The sequence below is a fragment of the Syngnathoides biaculeatus genome, chromosome 2 (genome assembly GCF_019802595.1).
Source record: "Syngnathoides biaculeatus isolate LvHL_M chromosome 2, ASM1980259v1, whole genome shotgun sequence".
NCBI classification, from domain to species: domain Eukaryota; kingdom Metazoa; phylum Chordata; class Actinopteri; order Syngnathiformes; family Syngnathidae; genus Syngnathoides; species Syngnathoides biaculeatus.
In genome coordinates, this window is record NC_084641.1 from 31,085,973 (window position 1) to 31,101,555 (window position 15,583).

At 49.7% G+C, this 15,583-nt stretch overlaps 1 protein-coding gene and 1 non-coding gene across 3 annotated transcripts; one reads left to right on the forward strand and one right to left on the reverse strand.

Annotated features, from left to right (window-relative positions):
* The first annotated feature begins 223 nt into the window (after positions 1–223).
* On the forward strand, positions 224–15,276 carry ccdc187 (coiled-coil domain containing 187). Of its 2 annotated transcripts, XM_061847477.1 has the most exons (15): positions 224–722; positions 1,502–1,628; positions 1,866–1,927; positions 5,272–5,334; positions 5,466–5,552; positions 7,407–7,545; positions 7,650–7,740; positions 9,377–9,461; positions 11,183–12,259; positions 12,608–12,756; positions 13,669–13,740; positions 13,823–13,960; positions 14,450–14,657; positions 14,755–14,862; positions 14,948–15,276. In XM_061847477.1, exons 3-15 carry the CDS (start codon positions 1,879–1,881, stop codon positions 15,010–15,012), a joined length of 2,331 nt encoding a protein of 776 aa, XP_061703461.1. In that variant the 5' UTR covers positions 224–722; positions 1,502–1,628; positions 1,866–1,878; the 3' UTR covers positions 15,013–15,276. The 2 variants fall into 2 exon arrangements, with proteins under 2 accessions (XP_061703461.1, XP_061703471.1); XM_061847487.1 differs by lacking the exons at positions 224–722; positions 5,466–5,552 and having other exon boundaries at positions 1,301–1,628.
* Positions 13,363–13,435, reverse strand: trnai-gau (transfer RNA isoleucine (anticodon GAU)). Its single transcript has one exon. It is a non-coding gene; the product is annotated as a tRNA-Ile (tRNA).
* Positions 15,277–15,583: the final 307 nt, after the last annotated feature.

The following is a 15,583-nucleotide window of genomic DNA, read 5'->3' on the forward strand; positions in this document are numbered from 1 at the left end:
GAAAGGTGATGTCCGTGGAGCATAATGAGAAGTTTGAAGCCACGCTGACGTTTCATTTTACGGTTGAAAGGCCAAGCGGGCCATTAAGAGCTGCAATCTATCATGAAAAGCTATTAAGATTTCTATTTTTTTTTTTTTATTAGTCCGGGCCCCGGCGCAACGCCTTCTCCCACTTTCGAGGATAAATGGCGTCCGCCTGCACTTGACATTAATACCACGCAATCTTGGAGCTGGTCGGTCGGCGCAGGCGCGTGCAGAGACTTCCCCTTTGTGATAATCGTCTCTCCAATCTTAATCATTCTGTCCAGTCAAACGTAACACATGCGTGGCCATTTTTTTTTAAACGACATCTCGGATCGTATCAGGTGTCGATGCCGCACCGCCTTGACACGAAAACTGCACTGTCAATGTCGAGATTGGCCAGAACGTTTCTCCACCGCGCATTGTCTGCCTTTGACAGAGTTTGAATTTGTACTTTCAATTGCAACACTCGGTTCGTGTGTCGTAAAATTTCCTACTTTTCTAATTGCATGACATTATTATCCCAGCGAAGTGACCAAACAGGCTCCTTTGTGACTTGTCGACAACACCGCGTCATATTTTGTGCGTGGTGCTGGAGTTGGTCGCATGCGAGTGACAAGTCGAACCGGTGGAGGGCGACATCACGCATTGAAACATCGCGGAGGAGAGAAAGGAAGAAAACGTTGACTCCGAATTCTAAGGTGATAGTATTATAATTAGAACATTTATTCTACGTCATTGGCTAGAACAAGAAGCTCCAAACTCCAGTGAGGTTGAAAAAGTGCCATACAAATGTTGAGTCAGCCAAGAAAAGTGCATTTATGATTTTCATACAAATTACTGCAGAGTGAATGCCGCCGTGGATCTACCCCGAATAGTACTGCTAAAATGATCAGTTTTTTTTTTTTTTTCAAGAAAAGCTGTATTTTATATACTGTACATATATTTGCTTTTAAAGGAGACTGGGCTGTGCTTTTATCTGCATCCAAAATGACTGAGCGGAACAATAAAAGTGTGTTTGCAATGCATTGTGCCCAGCGGCATTGGCCGCAAATCTCTGAATCGGCCTAAAATGTCCCACTATCCTATTTTGTCCCCCTTTTGTCTTGTGTTACGTTTCACACTTGCGGTTATGCAGAGATAATGAATGACGCCTTAAAGTACGACCAGGATATTAAAAAATAGACACTACGAGAAAAAAAAATCCGAGCCTGGAGTTCATCCTTGTTTTTTTTTTTGTATGGAGCAAACCTTAATTGTAGCAGGCACAATTCGAATGGTGTTATTGGTGAAAATTGCGACTGGACTTCAGGAGGCGCGCCGGTCTTCCAGTTTCCGGGAAGCACGTGAACGCGTCGGCCGATGTCCGCCCACGTTTCGGGTTTCAACGTCGAAGTCGTTTTTGGGGCTTTTGGCTTTTCCCTTTTGCCTTTTGTTTCATTTGACCGGCGACACTCGTGCATGTCTCTTGGAATTCCAGCTGCGTTTGCTCGCTTTCAATGTACTTGAAAGGCACCAGAAGAGGAAAAAGAAGGAAGCAAGTCGCCGCTCGGCCGTCACGTTTGCCACTCGGTGAAAACACCGCGAGGAGAGAGAAAAGAGTCAAGGTAAGTTTCCAAATCGCCGTTTGTACACAAAGTTTGCTGGGAACTGGAAGAGCTTTTGTAGCTAGCTACCTGTCATTCAGGCGCTGCTGGAAGTTTCTCATTTCTATAATGAGCCAGGTGACCGGTTTTGGATTTCACTCGAACCCGTCTTGTGGCTTTTGGGACCTTCAGCAAGACGCGAACGGCCAATAAATGCGAGTGTGTTGTTGTTGTTGTTGTTGTCTCGCCTTCATGCAGGGATGGCACAGTGATGGCAGAGCTCCAGATTGACCAGTCCAACCTCCCCCGTGTTCAGGAAGGTAAAAAAAAAAAAACCCACACACACAGACACATTCTTGAGACGTTTGAGTTGTCATTTCATTTTGCGTCTTCGTCTTTTTGCGGCTCTCTGCTTTGTTGGCGCAACAAGACGAGTAGCACAAGTCTTCCAGGAACAATGCAAAGTGCAGTTTGGGCTTCAACTCTCATCATTTCAATGCCACCCACCGAAGTTTGGCCCACAAACTCCAGAGTAGATTTGGCAGCACAGAAAAAAACGATGGCAGAGTTTTGCGCTTCGTTTGGCTGTTGTGCAGTAGTCAAAAGTGGCTTTTAGTGAAGGGGTGTGCGGATAAATGATGCGTCTGAAGCCATACCCGGTTCTGCGCGGTCCGCCTGGCGAAATGGCCCTTCACCGGCCACCCCTGGCGACCGTCCACCAAAGAGACAAATGTGGAAAAGTCAAGACGAGTCCCCGTCGGCTGACTTTAATCCGGTCGGGAGGAAATCTTTCAAAGCAGAACTGCTCATTTGTAACCCGTTTTTTTGAATCCCACCACTTTTCAAACTGAGATTTCGCCTGCGAGGCTTTTGGCGACCATTTTTGTGGTTCGATAACAAAATCCGTCATTTGCAGTTTGGGGTTTGAGCGTGTTTTGATGAGGCGCATAAGGTGAAATTTGACTCAAACATTGCGACGCCTTGTCGACACATGAATATTCTATCGGACATTTTTCAAGGTGTATTTTCCCACGTAGTGTGTTCCGTCCTTCTTTGAAGTTCTAACGGTATGGCTGAGGACAAAGTCAAGCAAGCTCACACTAACCCCGACACATCCCCGAGTGAACTGTGTTACGGTGAGCTTCGCCGACTCGGTCTTTGGCCTGCGCTCGCTGATGACACGGATGGAAAAATGTCTGCGCGTCTTTGCTGTGGTGTCAGCTCACCTGTTCGCCCGAAGGAGCCGCTGTGCAGCTTTTCGTGTTTTTTTTCGGCACCACAGTCCATCCCGTCTCATCGAAGTGATGCAACGCAACTCTTTTTTTTTTTTTTTCTGGGTTTTCTTCTTGACCCTCTGAAAACCTGCCGTGGTTTTTCCAGTCGAAGGTTTCGACGACAGCCCCCGCAGGAATCCCCCCCTCCCTCTCACTTACTGGTGAGCCAGAATACCGTCGATTCTTTTTGTGCTTTGAGGGTCGGTCGTCTTGAGGTTTTCCGACCCGAGCGCCGCTTGCCAGAAAGCAAGAGAATTTGGGGACTGTCAGACGGACGTTGAGCGGTGAAGTGTTCTGCAAGAAGAAGAAGAAGAAGAAGAAGCAGCAGCAGCAGCGGTGGGTGGCGAGGGCTGTATTTTGTCTGCAACTAGAAGCCATGTCATTTTGTCCAGCGGTTGCGAGTCCCTCACTGTTTTCTGCCATCCAAGTGGACGGCGGGTCTTGAACGAGCTTTTGTACGGGTTGCAAATGTTAACGGCGCATGGTTTATTTGCGGTAAGTTGTCACTTTCGGATCTCCGGATTGCAGTCGTCTTCTCGGTCTGATTAGAAACTTTCGCACTCGGACAAACGGAATGAAGAAAATTGACTTTCCGGAATCGCAGCCATTGTCCGCTTTTCGCTGTCGGGCCCGAATTCCTCACGCCATTTCCCTCCAAACCCGTTTTGGCACAAGTGCGCTAGTCCCTCCCCCTGGCCGGCGAACTTAACTGCAGCGAGGGCAGAGTTTGGACGAACGAGTTCACCAGCAATTCTGACACACCCTGGCAATACTGTCGGAGAGGCTTACTTCCATTTCCTTCCGACTTCCCTTCCTTCTGGATGTGCACTCGACCTGACCTTTGTCACGCTGGATTGAATTTAATCCCTCCTCAGGGGCAGACTGAAAGCGTAAGGCTACGCCGAAATCCATTTAGCGCAGCGTCTGGCGTGGCCTCCTACCACAGGTGTGAGTAAGTAGTAACGCAAGTCTGCTTTGGGACGGCTCGACTTTGTGAGAAGACGTCCACGGCCTCCTCTGTCGCGTCAACAGACTTTGGTTGTGTCCCACGGGCACCTTTTTTTTTTTTTTTTTTTTTCCCCCATCTTGGGGATTTAAGAGAATTGGTGTCCTTAATTTGAAGTCGGAGGCTTTTGCCCGCTTGCTGTGTTTGCGCAGAATTCTGAATATAAAACGCTTCAAGGATTTGAATTGATTTGTCATGTGACGTTTTAGTGTGGAGTCAAAGAAACGAACGTCTGTTGAATGTGTCAGAGGACTGACAGCTAGCGAGTAAGCCGCCAGAGATCTTTTCTTGGATTCCAATCACAAAATAAACAAACTCCAAGAGTGTCTGGATCAGTGTGCATGCTTGAAATTTTCCAAAGTCTGGTCTTTAATTCTCTTGAAAAATGACATGTTGAGGCCCGCAAGCCACAATGAACAATGTTGCTGAATCTGGAGAGAATTTGACACGTTTCGTATAGCGTGTCGTGGTGGAGCTATTTTATGTAGCGCTTCAAAATCCCCAATAATATTGCCAAAATAAAATTGAGCCTAACTGGCTTTCTCCTAATTTGGTCAAAGCGCGAAAGTCTTCAATTTGCCCAACTTGAACCTGCACATTTTGCTCCTTTGTGCATTGCTAACGTTTGCTCGGAAAAGCACAAATGCCAGTTTGTGTTTCCTTCGTATTTTAAGCCGCTGGACGCAAACCTTTTGGATGGGAAGATCCACTCGTGCAGTTTTTGGAGATATTGCCGGTTTCCACTTGAATTTGAAATTTGAAAACCACCGCACGAGTCCAAAATGTTTTGAAATAATAGAGAGCAAATCTTTTGCGCTTGAAAGGCTATTTCAGGCGAGGGTGCTTCACCATCCGGCCCACGTACGAGGGCGACAAATGGCGCCGGTCCGGCCAGCCCATACGTTGAGTGCGTCGGTGAAAGCTCGGGCAAGAATTCAGACGGAATCTTGGGCGGGTCGGTAAAAAGACGGGAGGCGGCGCTCGTGTGGAACGGCTCAAAGTCGAAAGGTGGAGCGCGCGCGCGCGCTGGAAGTGTCGCGAGCTGGATGGATGGACGGACGGACGGACGGAGGGATCAATAATCGTTTTCCGGAAGATGAAGTGGAGTAACCTCGCTTAAAAGTTAGTGCCTCTGCCGGGGCCGTCGTCATTCATAAGTGAATGTACACGATAATCTATAAGGATCTGATGGCTCCAGAACGGGAGCAAATCGAGGCCAGAGGGGGGTTGCATTCGTTTTCTTTTGTGTTCCGGAATGCCCCCCCCCCCCCTCCCCTTTGTGTAAACCGCCTTCGCATTCTGACCACAATTGTTCCCAAAAAGCTGCAGAATATTCTTTCTTTGTCCGGAATTTTTCCCAATTTCTGCTGTCCTCTTGTTTCAGTGTGCCAGAGTTTTGCCGTTTTAGAAGACGGCGCGCTGGCACAAAGTCTTCAGGCCCAGGAAAGTAAGTTCAACGTCGGGCTCGCTCCGACCCGCCGTCCATTTTGTCCTCAGCTTTGCGCAAAGAGAAGCCGCGGAGATCTCTTTGATATGTCAACAGTCGTGTGATTCTTTTTGTGGTTGTGGCGATGACAGCTGCCCGTTACAATAAAGCTTTGACGACGACTGACGGGGATGGGCGATGGCAGACGATATTTCGTATCGGGCCGGAACTCTCTAACGGTACAATCACAAAACTGTGATTATTTCTTTATGTTTTGAGAAAAAGCCAAATATGAATTCAAAAGGATCTGGAAAGTGCCGTTTTTAAAAAAATGTCAACTTACTGACGGGGGGGGGGGGGGGGCCACAGACATCAATCTGGTCATAAAATTGACTGATGACCACAAGTCGGCGGTTGTGGCAAAACACAGCGTTACCTCTACTTACGAAACGTCTCTCCTATCGCAAAATGCAGGTTATGAAATGCCGCCTCGCAAAAAAAATTCTCTCTTGTTACAAAAGAGAATTCAGGATACGAAAAGGAAAGATGGGCGCCGGATTCGCAGCCCCCAAATTCCACCGAACGCAAACCTCCCGCGTCGAGGTTTGAAAGTGGCGCGATAGAGCCGCGCTCCCATTGGCTATCGCCGTAGCATCTTCCTGGCATCCCATTGGTTAGGAGGGACGTCAACCTTTACCTATGATGCATTTGGTTTCCCTCGGACATTCGACGATCACTGAATCACACTCGCGCTGTCACAAGCTCGGGCACATTTGGTAAAGTCAAACTTTTGTTGAGTTTTTTTTTTTTGTTTGTTTGTTTGCGTTTTTTTGCAAGTTTATTTATTTTTGTTTACTGTGAGCCCCAAGAAACTTTAGCGGAATAAAGTTGCGTGCACGCGTGGGTTCGTTTTCTCTCGGCTGCCAAACGTTTGCTTCCTCCTCCGTCCCCTGCGCTGCATTTTGCTCACCCTTCTCTTCGCATATTTGCTCAACGCCAAAGGGAAATGAACATTGGTTTTTCTTATTCATTGCATGATGTAATCTGAATGCTGAGTTTTGGCGGTGGGCTTGAAGGGGCATTAGGCTATTTACACGTAAAAAAAAAAAAAAAAAGCGCTGCTTCTTACGAAAAATTCATTTTGCGAAACGACTTCTGGAAGGAATGAATGTCATAAGTAGCAGTACCACTGTCATCCATTTCACGGAGCTCGGGTTCAACGTTGGTTTTACTTCTGTTGTAAAGTTTTGGATTCACGCTATTTTTGTAACGTTTGTGCGGAAGCATTTTGTGAAAGCTCACGTGTGACGGCGTACGCATCATATCTTTTGCTTCAGACGCCCACGCTTAACGAACGCGTCGGCGGTCGAGCTTTGTTTGGGCCTCGCTCGAGATAACCGAGAAGTCGCCACGTATTTTTCTCGCGTTTTCAAACGGTGCAACATGTTTTGTTGTGCCACTTTGCGTCGTAGCAATTTTCTCCAAGTCGTCCACAGCACCTGACTCTGTTGTAAATGCTTTTATTTGTATTTTTCTTCAGAGCTAAAATCCCCCCAAATCGTTCCTCATTCTTGCCTGCAAATGTACCGAAGCAGATGCCGCTCTGAGCTTGCGTTTTGCGCTACTGCGTTTGTTTGTTTGTTTGTTTCTCGTGGAACAAGCTTATTGGTTTACGTGCGCCTGCCCCACCCGCCGTCAGATGGTCGCCATTGGCTAGCTTTAGCTGTCGATCCAACACATAATTCAAAAGGCGGTACGTGGTCCGTTGGCCTGTCCTCTACGTGCAGCGCCAGCGTACAAAGTACACACAAGTTGCTGTTGTGACAGTTTTCATTTTCGCTACTGATATCGTCAACGTTTATATCTAGATAAAGATCCTGTATATCGCCCAGCTCTCACGACTGCTGCTGATTTTGAAAAGGTTTCAAAAATTCTCCCTCCCCGCGAAAAGACAAATGTATGCCATCTGGACCGTTGACGTGTCCGATTGCGGTCCGAAAGCTTCTCCGCACGGAACCTCCACGAAAGACTAAAGCGTCCGAGACCATCTCAGCCTTCCGTGTGTCGCCCCCCCCCCCCCCCCCCCCCCCCAGTCGAGCAGTACTACACCACCAACGTCCAGAAGAGCCGACTGGTGCAGAACGACATCCGCGTGGCCAAGCGGCTCCAGGATGAGGAGGAGGCGCAGCGGACCCTGCAAAGGGACCTGCTCAGACAAGAGTCCAGAGAACTGTAGCGAACCCGCCGCTTGATCCGTTGTATTTATTTCTTCACGGCTTGCGCTTTGTGACGGCTCAACAAGTATTGAACTCGTTCTTTTCCCGCTCGTCCTCCAGGGAAGAACAGGACCTGGAGTACGCCCGCGTAATCCAGGAGGAGATCCGGCGGCGGGCCGAAGAGGCCCGGAGGAGGGAGCGGGATGACGAGGTGAGCGCGGACCTTTCATAAGCGTTCGGGTGGAAAGCACGTGACGTGAGACGGACTGCCTGGAAGAAGTCGTCTGTGCTGTTGATGAAAGAGGCAGAAAGAGCCTCTCGATATCGTTGATGACGTTTTCGAAAATCATTCCGCCGTGCCATTTATGCAGGGTTGTCAGTCATTTTTGTCACAGACCGCGTTGTAGTCGCCGTTTCCCCCAGGCGGGAGCCGGGCGTTTCAAGTCAGACCATAACACTTTAGAATCTCCTTATGATATTTACACATCAAATTTATGAACTACTTTTGTCATCAGAAATCGAGGCTGGTGGCTTCTTCAACTGTTGATGATGTTTGGCGACGCAGGAATGCTTGCGATATTTTCATTTATGATGTGAAAAAAAAAAATTGAAATTTTAGTACAGATGGTAACAAGAATCGTGGAAGTTGGCACACGTGGTTTGCGTTCGTGGCCCACAAAAAGTCATGCGGGGGGCAGACCAGGCCCCCGGGCCTTGGGTTTGACACCTGACATATCAGCGGAAACGAAAATTCTCCTGAGCAGAGGAAGGAGCATCCAAAGATGAACCAAGAAGAGCTTGAGCCATTTTGAGATAATTGGCTTACAGCGCTGTGGAGTACCCCTAAAACTTTGCCGATGTGACCCCGTCTTGACAGGAGATGTTTTCAAAACGGGTACGTTTGGGGGGGGAGACAAAAGAAACAGTCGTGCTTTCCTCAGCACATCCCCCCAAAAAACTGCCAGCGCACATGGTGAGGCAACCAGATGGGAACCATCAATCAGCAGGGTTAGAAAAAAATGCTTTTTACCTTTTTGCACGCTGCACATGCAAATCTCGACAATTCCAAAAGGTTACCCACTCCGAAAAAAAAAAAGAATCAAATGAATGACTGAATTGTTTCAGGGAAAAGTCAGCCGGTGCATTTCGTGTCACGTCGCTGCTGCAGCGTCAGATTTTCCTTCAGCCCTGCTTGTTTCCTTCCTTTCAGTCCATCTTTGAAAGGTTCCTTGTCGCGGGACGTGAAGCCCGAGTGGCGCTGGCGCAGTCATCCGTCGCGGGGTACTCTTTACGTGTGACAACTGTCGGCGAAGTGCGAATGCGAAGGGCGAGTCCAGAGTGGACGTTCAGCTCATAAAATCGCCGCCGTGTGAGGTGTCCACGGAATGTCTTCCTCCCGGTTAAAGTGCAGACGGCGTCAGGCCGGGCGGGACGAAATGGCGCTCCACGCCCAACCTGACAGAGCCCGCTGCTAATTGTCGGCCGACGTTGCCGACGCACGTTAACTGCTCGGCAAAATACGTCAGCGGTGATTTATCACACCTTGACCAAGTCACACGGGGCCAGAGACCAGTATCTCGGTCTCCCTCAGGGACCAAGTGGGACTTCTAGTGAAATGGGGTGTCGGGAGTTTTGCCGAAAATGTCCAGAGTCGCAAATCCTTCAACCTGAACCGGGTGGAGCAGCGGGAGTCCACCGAACAATCCCAGCAAAAGTTGATCCGACACTCGATCCGCGGGTGACCTGTTATGTCGCCCCCTGCTGGTTGAAAATGGCAGACGCGGGAACGACCGCTTTTAAGTTTTCAGCGTTTGGATTTGTTTTGTGTGGTTTTTTTTGTCTGTCAGGAAATGGCGAAACGGATGCAGGAGGAGGAAGAGCTGAGGATGAGGAGGTCCAGAACAGAGGAGGAGCGCCACCGCCGCCGTGAAGGTACACTTTGGATTCTGCCGTCGCGTCGCACGGACCGCTCGCACGTTCTACTTTTGTGTTTTTTATCCACGTGATTTGTGCGTCAGACGGTGAAATATTTCTTCACCTCAAAAGGGATTTTTTTTTTTTTTTTTCCTTGTTTCGATTTCAGAGGGGACATACCAGGCTTGAGCCATCTCAAATATCGCAGTTATAGAAACTGTTCACGGGGGCATTTTGAGCACTTACAACATTGAATTATGCTAAAAAAATAAAAATAAGATTCTCAAACATATTTAAGGGGGAGCTTGCTCACTCCGTTCCTCCCCAGCAGCAACAGACATGCATCATATTAATGTAATGTTTGTAAGCAAGCCACTAGTGGGTTGATGATGTACTTAATAGGAATGTACAACCAAAAAAAAAAAAAAAAAGATAAATCTGCGTTGGTGCGAAAGTTCTGGGCGAGTATGTGGTCATTCTGACTCCCCTGATACCAGCAGCCCCTGTCTCCCTTTCTGCTTTGCCATTATAGTTTACGGTTCTCGAGCACAATCCATTCCAGAAAACCGTTCAAGAAGTGATTTGTTCGAAAACCGAGTTGACGATTCCCATTACAATGAATGGAAAAAGAAATAATGCGTTCCAGGCCTAAAAATTGGGCTTTTTAAACCATTATTGCAGCTTTTCCTGATAATAAACTCCATAGTAGAAATACATGTATAGTTTAAATACTTTATCGAATAAAATTAAGTTACTTTTTTTGTTTTTGCTTAAAATATATGCTTTGGTAGTAGCGCACACTTGGCTTGGAGCGCATTGCCGTATCTGTAGTGACTCGGCCCCTGGCCTTGTAAACTTGTTTTATGAACAAAAGCGCAGAATAACTTTAAACAAGCAACTGGCATTCGAATTGACAATAACAAAACGCATCGTGGGTGGGTCAACTGCTTGCGCCACACGCATTGCGATTTCCGGCTTTTGTCGGGGGCGGAGCAATTCACAACAAAGCGCATCGTGGCTCAGCTGCTCCGGCTGCGCGCAATATGTTATTTCCGGGCTTTTGTCGGGGCCGTTTTAGTACCGATTTTCGTTCGAAAACAGAAGCAAAACAATCTTTGAATTTTCGTTTGAAAACCGATTTCTTCAAAATACCGAAAGGAAGTCCCATTCCACATTGGTCTCCGCTTCTGCAACACGAAATGATTTTTTTATAATTATTGTAGCTAAACCGTTACTAGTAATGATTTTGGCTAACTTTAGGAATGTAATTTAACTGCAAACTTTCTCTTAATGAAATTGCACATCAGCCATAACTTAATGTTAAAAAGTGTTCACAATAACACCCCCCAATGAGCTCGCATCAGCCGGAGGAAGGACTCTTCAAAATTTGCCTTATAAACGGAGGCCGCTGCTTCCGGTGGCATTTCGGGCTCGTCGGTTTCCATCCGATTGCGAATGTCGCAACTCGATGACGACATCAGCACCAGTCGTCCGATAACCTAAGCTAACCTCAAAAGGAGCCAGCCGCGTGACGCCGTTGGCCCGAAAAGAAACGGCAGTTAGTTTTGACTTTGTCCGGAGTTGCACGCTCGCTGTTCACATCCACCCGGCTTGGCCGCGCGTGTGCAAAAGGCCTGAAAACCTCGATTAGCTCCTCACGACTTGCGCTCGTCTCTGACCCACTAACAGCTTGCCGCACCCTCCCCGCTTTTGTGTTTGCATGTTTGGCAAAAATGAAGGCAGCGCCGGCGGTTCTGCACCGCCGTCACCAAATCGACACCCGCTCGGCGGACAGCATCCGGGCGCGGCCGCCGCCAGGTGGCGCTCTTCTAACACTTGGAACCCTCCAGATTACAGCTGGCCCCCTCCTCCGCCTTACTACCCTGCCGGGGTAGCAGACAACCAAAGTCCAACTTGGTGGTCAAGTGAAGGCCACACGCATTCCCGCCGGCAACTCAGGAGGGAAAGCCAAGCGTCGCCGCGCGCACACGCCGATTTCTTTGAACGGAGACCGAATACGAGGAACAACACGCCGCCTCTCCGTCGCCGCTTGTCTTTACGCTTGCCTCGCGAGAGAGACCGCACGAGTCTTTACACCGCCAACGGCGTCCGAGAGACCTTCTACGATGACAACGAGCGTCAAGAAAAGAGGAGCGCACGGGACCGGGAACGGGAACTGGACCACCGAGCGCAAAACACCACGCGGAGCCATCAGGATGGAGCCCCGAGATCACCCGAGGCCCGAGAACGGCGCTGCAGGCGCGGTGAATCTTTGCGGATTCACGACCGGCCCGGACCGGGCAGAGGGGACGCGTCCGGGACGTGGAGCACCAGAGACGACTCCGACAAACGCGTCCGCTTCGCGCCAGGCGACGGGGGCTCCGGCGGACGCTCGGACCCCGGCGCGCGGGTCTGGGAGATGCTCGGCCACGTCCTCAGGGAGCGGGGTGTCGCCGTCACGTTGGGGGGGCGCGGCGCCCCGCTGAAAATAGGACCCCAAAGGCCGGACGGCCAAGCCTCCCCGAGACCACATCAGAGAGCCGCAGCCGGGCACAGTTTCCACGGCGACAGGAGGGCGTCATCTCGCCGGGACGACAGCGAGCCAGATTGCGGAACATCCGAAGGCGACGCTCCTTCTCAGACCCGCGGCACAAGGCGGCGGCGGCCCGACCGCGGAAGCGTCGCAAGCCAGGAGACGCTCGCGAGGACCCCCGGCGGCGGCGGCCAGCGGGAAGGAGAAGCGGAACCGGAGCCGGAGCGGCGACTTCGGAGAAGCCTCAGCAGCCCCTGGGTCAGGTGGAGACGCGCGGCAGCAGGTACCGTAAGCGACAGAACCTCAGCCGACTGCAAGGTGCACGAGGGCCGCTTCCGGTGCTCCCTTAGCTGCCGGACTAATTCTGCCTCCTCTTCCCGAGTCGTTACCGTGGACAAACTTTGGCTTTGGGGCTTCCCGACTCCACTCGATGAACGTTTCCGCTTTCTTTCCCGTCAAGCCGAGCCCATCTCCGGCGTGTCTTCCGCTTCCTCAGTCTTGATCGAGCAACAGGAAATGGGAAATCTTTCCATCCTGTCGTGATTTGCTGCGCTCTTCTTTTGCTCAACGTGCTGTGATTGATCACTCGACTCTCGCCCTCTCTAACTTGCGGACGATGTCGCCTCCTCAGGAGCGTCGCTGCCCCCCAAGAAGAGGCAGACCGGCCTGGATCTGGGGGACCTGCAGCAAGTTCTACTTGATGAGGAGCTGGCCCGCGAGCTGCAGGAGCAGGAGCAGGAGCAGGAGACCGAGACCACCACTTCGGAAAGAGTCCGCAAAGTTGGTTCTGCGTACTAGAGATTTGGATTCATTTTCTGACCTCATGAATGTCACGGAGTCGCAAAATATCCCAAAGGTCAAAAGATTGTACGGGAAGCGACGTCGTTTTCGAGCTGGGTTTTGTCTTCCTCCCGTCAAGCGAGCCTCATCTTCAGTGTGCGCAACACAAACATTGTTGCATGCGACCAAAAGATTTTGCACATTTCAATACGACGACGCGCGTTTTACAAATCGTGGACGGAACGCCCTCATTAAGCCATTCATGGGCAGGGTGGCAATTTTTTGCCTTTTTAAGATCAAATTGCGTAAATAACACTTCTTTTTCATTTCTGCTTAAGTTATATGATAACTTTACTCATTTATAAGCTCGTCCCAAAAATCTAACTGCTAACTTTGACCGCTGAGTTCTCCTCTCCTGATACCAAATTCTGGCTTCAGATTAAAACGCTTCAATATTTTGATGTACTGAAGGATATAGTAAGTTTCTTTCGGCTTGTCCCTTTCGGGGTCGCCACAGCGTATCATCTCAGATGAACGCACACGTATGTGTTTGGCACAATTTTGACGCCGGATGCCCTTCCTGACGCGAGCCTTCTCAGGGAGTGGAGGCCCCAGTGGGATACGAACCCACAACCCCTGGTTTATCAAACCAGTGCTCTAACCACTGAGCTACAGGGCCTCCTAAATGTACTGAAGGATATAATGCGTGAAAATCACCATGTCCCAAAAATGGGACGCTGCCCACGAATGGCTTTTAAGGGTTAGCTCCAATTAGCATTAGCTCACGGCTGGGATCTGCATTCAAATAATATTTAAGATCAAACCTCGTACGGACGAGCAATTTTACAATACTCGCCGGCATTTATTATTCAGAATGGCTGAAAATTCAGAGACTGTTTCTTCCGGTTTCAGGGCTCACAGCCCAGGCCACGTAGCCCTGACTCCACGGGAGACTTCCGGGTCGCGCAGGTGGCCCAGGATGAGGTACGATGACGCCGCCGCCGCCGCCGCATGCCGCGGTGGCCTCGCGCTGCACGTCCGTAACGTCGCCGTGATTCTCTTGTAGGAAATCGCTCGCTATATGCAAAAGCAGGAAATCCAGTTGGATCGCACGTCACGGGAGTCGGAAGGAGCGGCGGAGGCGTGGCGGGAGCACCGAGCCGTGGTGGGCCACTGCGACCGGAGAACGGCGCGAGACAAACAGGTGGGGGTGGGGGGCTTTTACCCACCCGACAGCAACGTTGCAGCCTTGAGTTTTGCCCAATGGGGAGTTTTACACGTTGCTCAAGTCAAAAATGAGCAACACTCAGCACCGGTTTTAAGGATGAGAAGCCGTCAAAACCAACCGACCCACTTATTATTCAGCAATGAGTTCTGCGTGCCTGCCGTGCACATCTTGACCTCTTGGGGGCAGCGGTGTGTCGCACGCAAACAGACTCCCAAGTCGGATATTTTGGACCGGACAGCAAACAATGTCTGGAGTTCACTTTTCCTCCTTGCTGCTGTGTTAGCATCTTAGCAAGCAGAGTTTTTTTTTTTTTTTAATTGAAGCCGTTTCCGCTGTCAAAAGGTCAGCTGAGGACACCCCCAGTACGTACGTCAATGGCATTAAACGACGACTGGAAGGACCGGAGTCGCCGAATAGGAATGTCCGCGGCAGCGCTTGAGTTCAATTCCTCCCTCCTTTTATCAGGCGCCGAGGCAGAGGCAGAGGCTGGATTCCGAGGGCCTCCCTTCCCCCGCCGAGGACTCCAGTCCGGAGAATGGACCTCCCGACCGCGCCGACCCGCCGAGTCTTGTTTCCGGCCAATCCCAGCGGGTCCAGAACGTTGCGGAGGAGCTGGACCCGACCTTCCAGGCCAAGAGGCAAGGAGCGGACGTCCTCGGAACGGGACAAAGCGGTAGGTGGCGTCGGAGCGGCCGGACGGCGCCTGCGCGCTTCTGCGATGTCGTCAACAATAACCGGACGCTCGCTCGCTTCCTTTTCCTCCGACGCAGGCGGTGCCGGTTGTCAGTCGCTTCCTGAGGCGCCGACCTTCATCCCGCCCACCAAGCGTCAAAAGGACAAAGACGGCCGGGCTAAACCCAAAGAAAAGAAGGAAAGTTGTAAGCAGCAATAACATTTAAAAAAAAAAAAAAAAAAAAATCTTTTTCAACTTTTTAATTTTGCTTTTGTTTCCGTCGTCTTTAGTCGGCCCACCAGCACTTTACAGCAGAAAAGCTCAAGAGCCAATTCCGTTTTTATTCTTCCTGTAAACAAAGACGTTGAAGGGCCTCCGGCCGCGCGTTCAACTTTTCTTTATTTAAGCGACGTGTTTTTGTTTTGGAGCTATATGCTGTCATTTTATTTTTGGAATGTTTGTCCCTCGTTGTTTAATGGCGCAGCATGACAATATTTCTTTGAATACAGCCAGCGCGTTCACGTCCAACTGCAATTTTTTTTTTTTGTCCAAAATGCTTTTTTGTGCCCTAAAATGATTTGTACTCTATTTTATATCTTCATTAAAGGAAGTAAAACTTTTTGGTTTCCTTCTTGCAAATTATTTGACGTTGTGGGCATATTTCGAAATCGCATCAGCAGCAGGAAACTGCAGATTGAATTGAATTTTGCTCAAAACAAAATGTGACATTTCAAACGCAAAAAGCCCAAAATACACTGTTGACCTTTGACCTGCTTGAAATTACACGTTAAGTCATTTTGTCAGCTGGCCTTGAATAATGTTCTTGAGAATTCACTGTTGTCTTTTTGCTTGCTTGGGTTTAGCATTTATTGCTTTTATATTTGTATTTATTTTTTAACCACGGGTGTCAAACTTGCCCCGGGGGG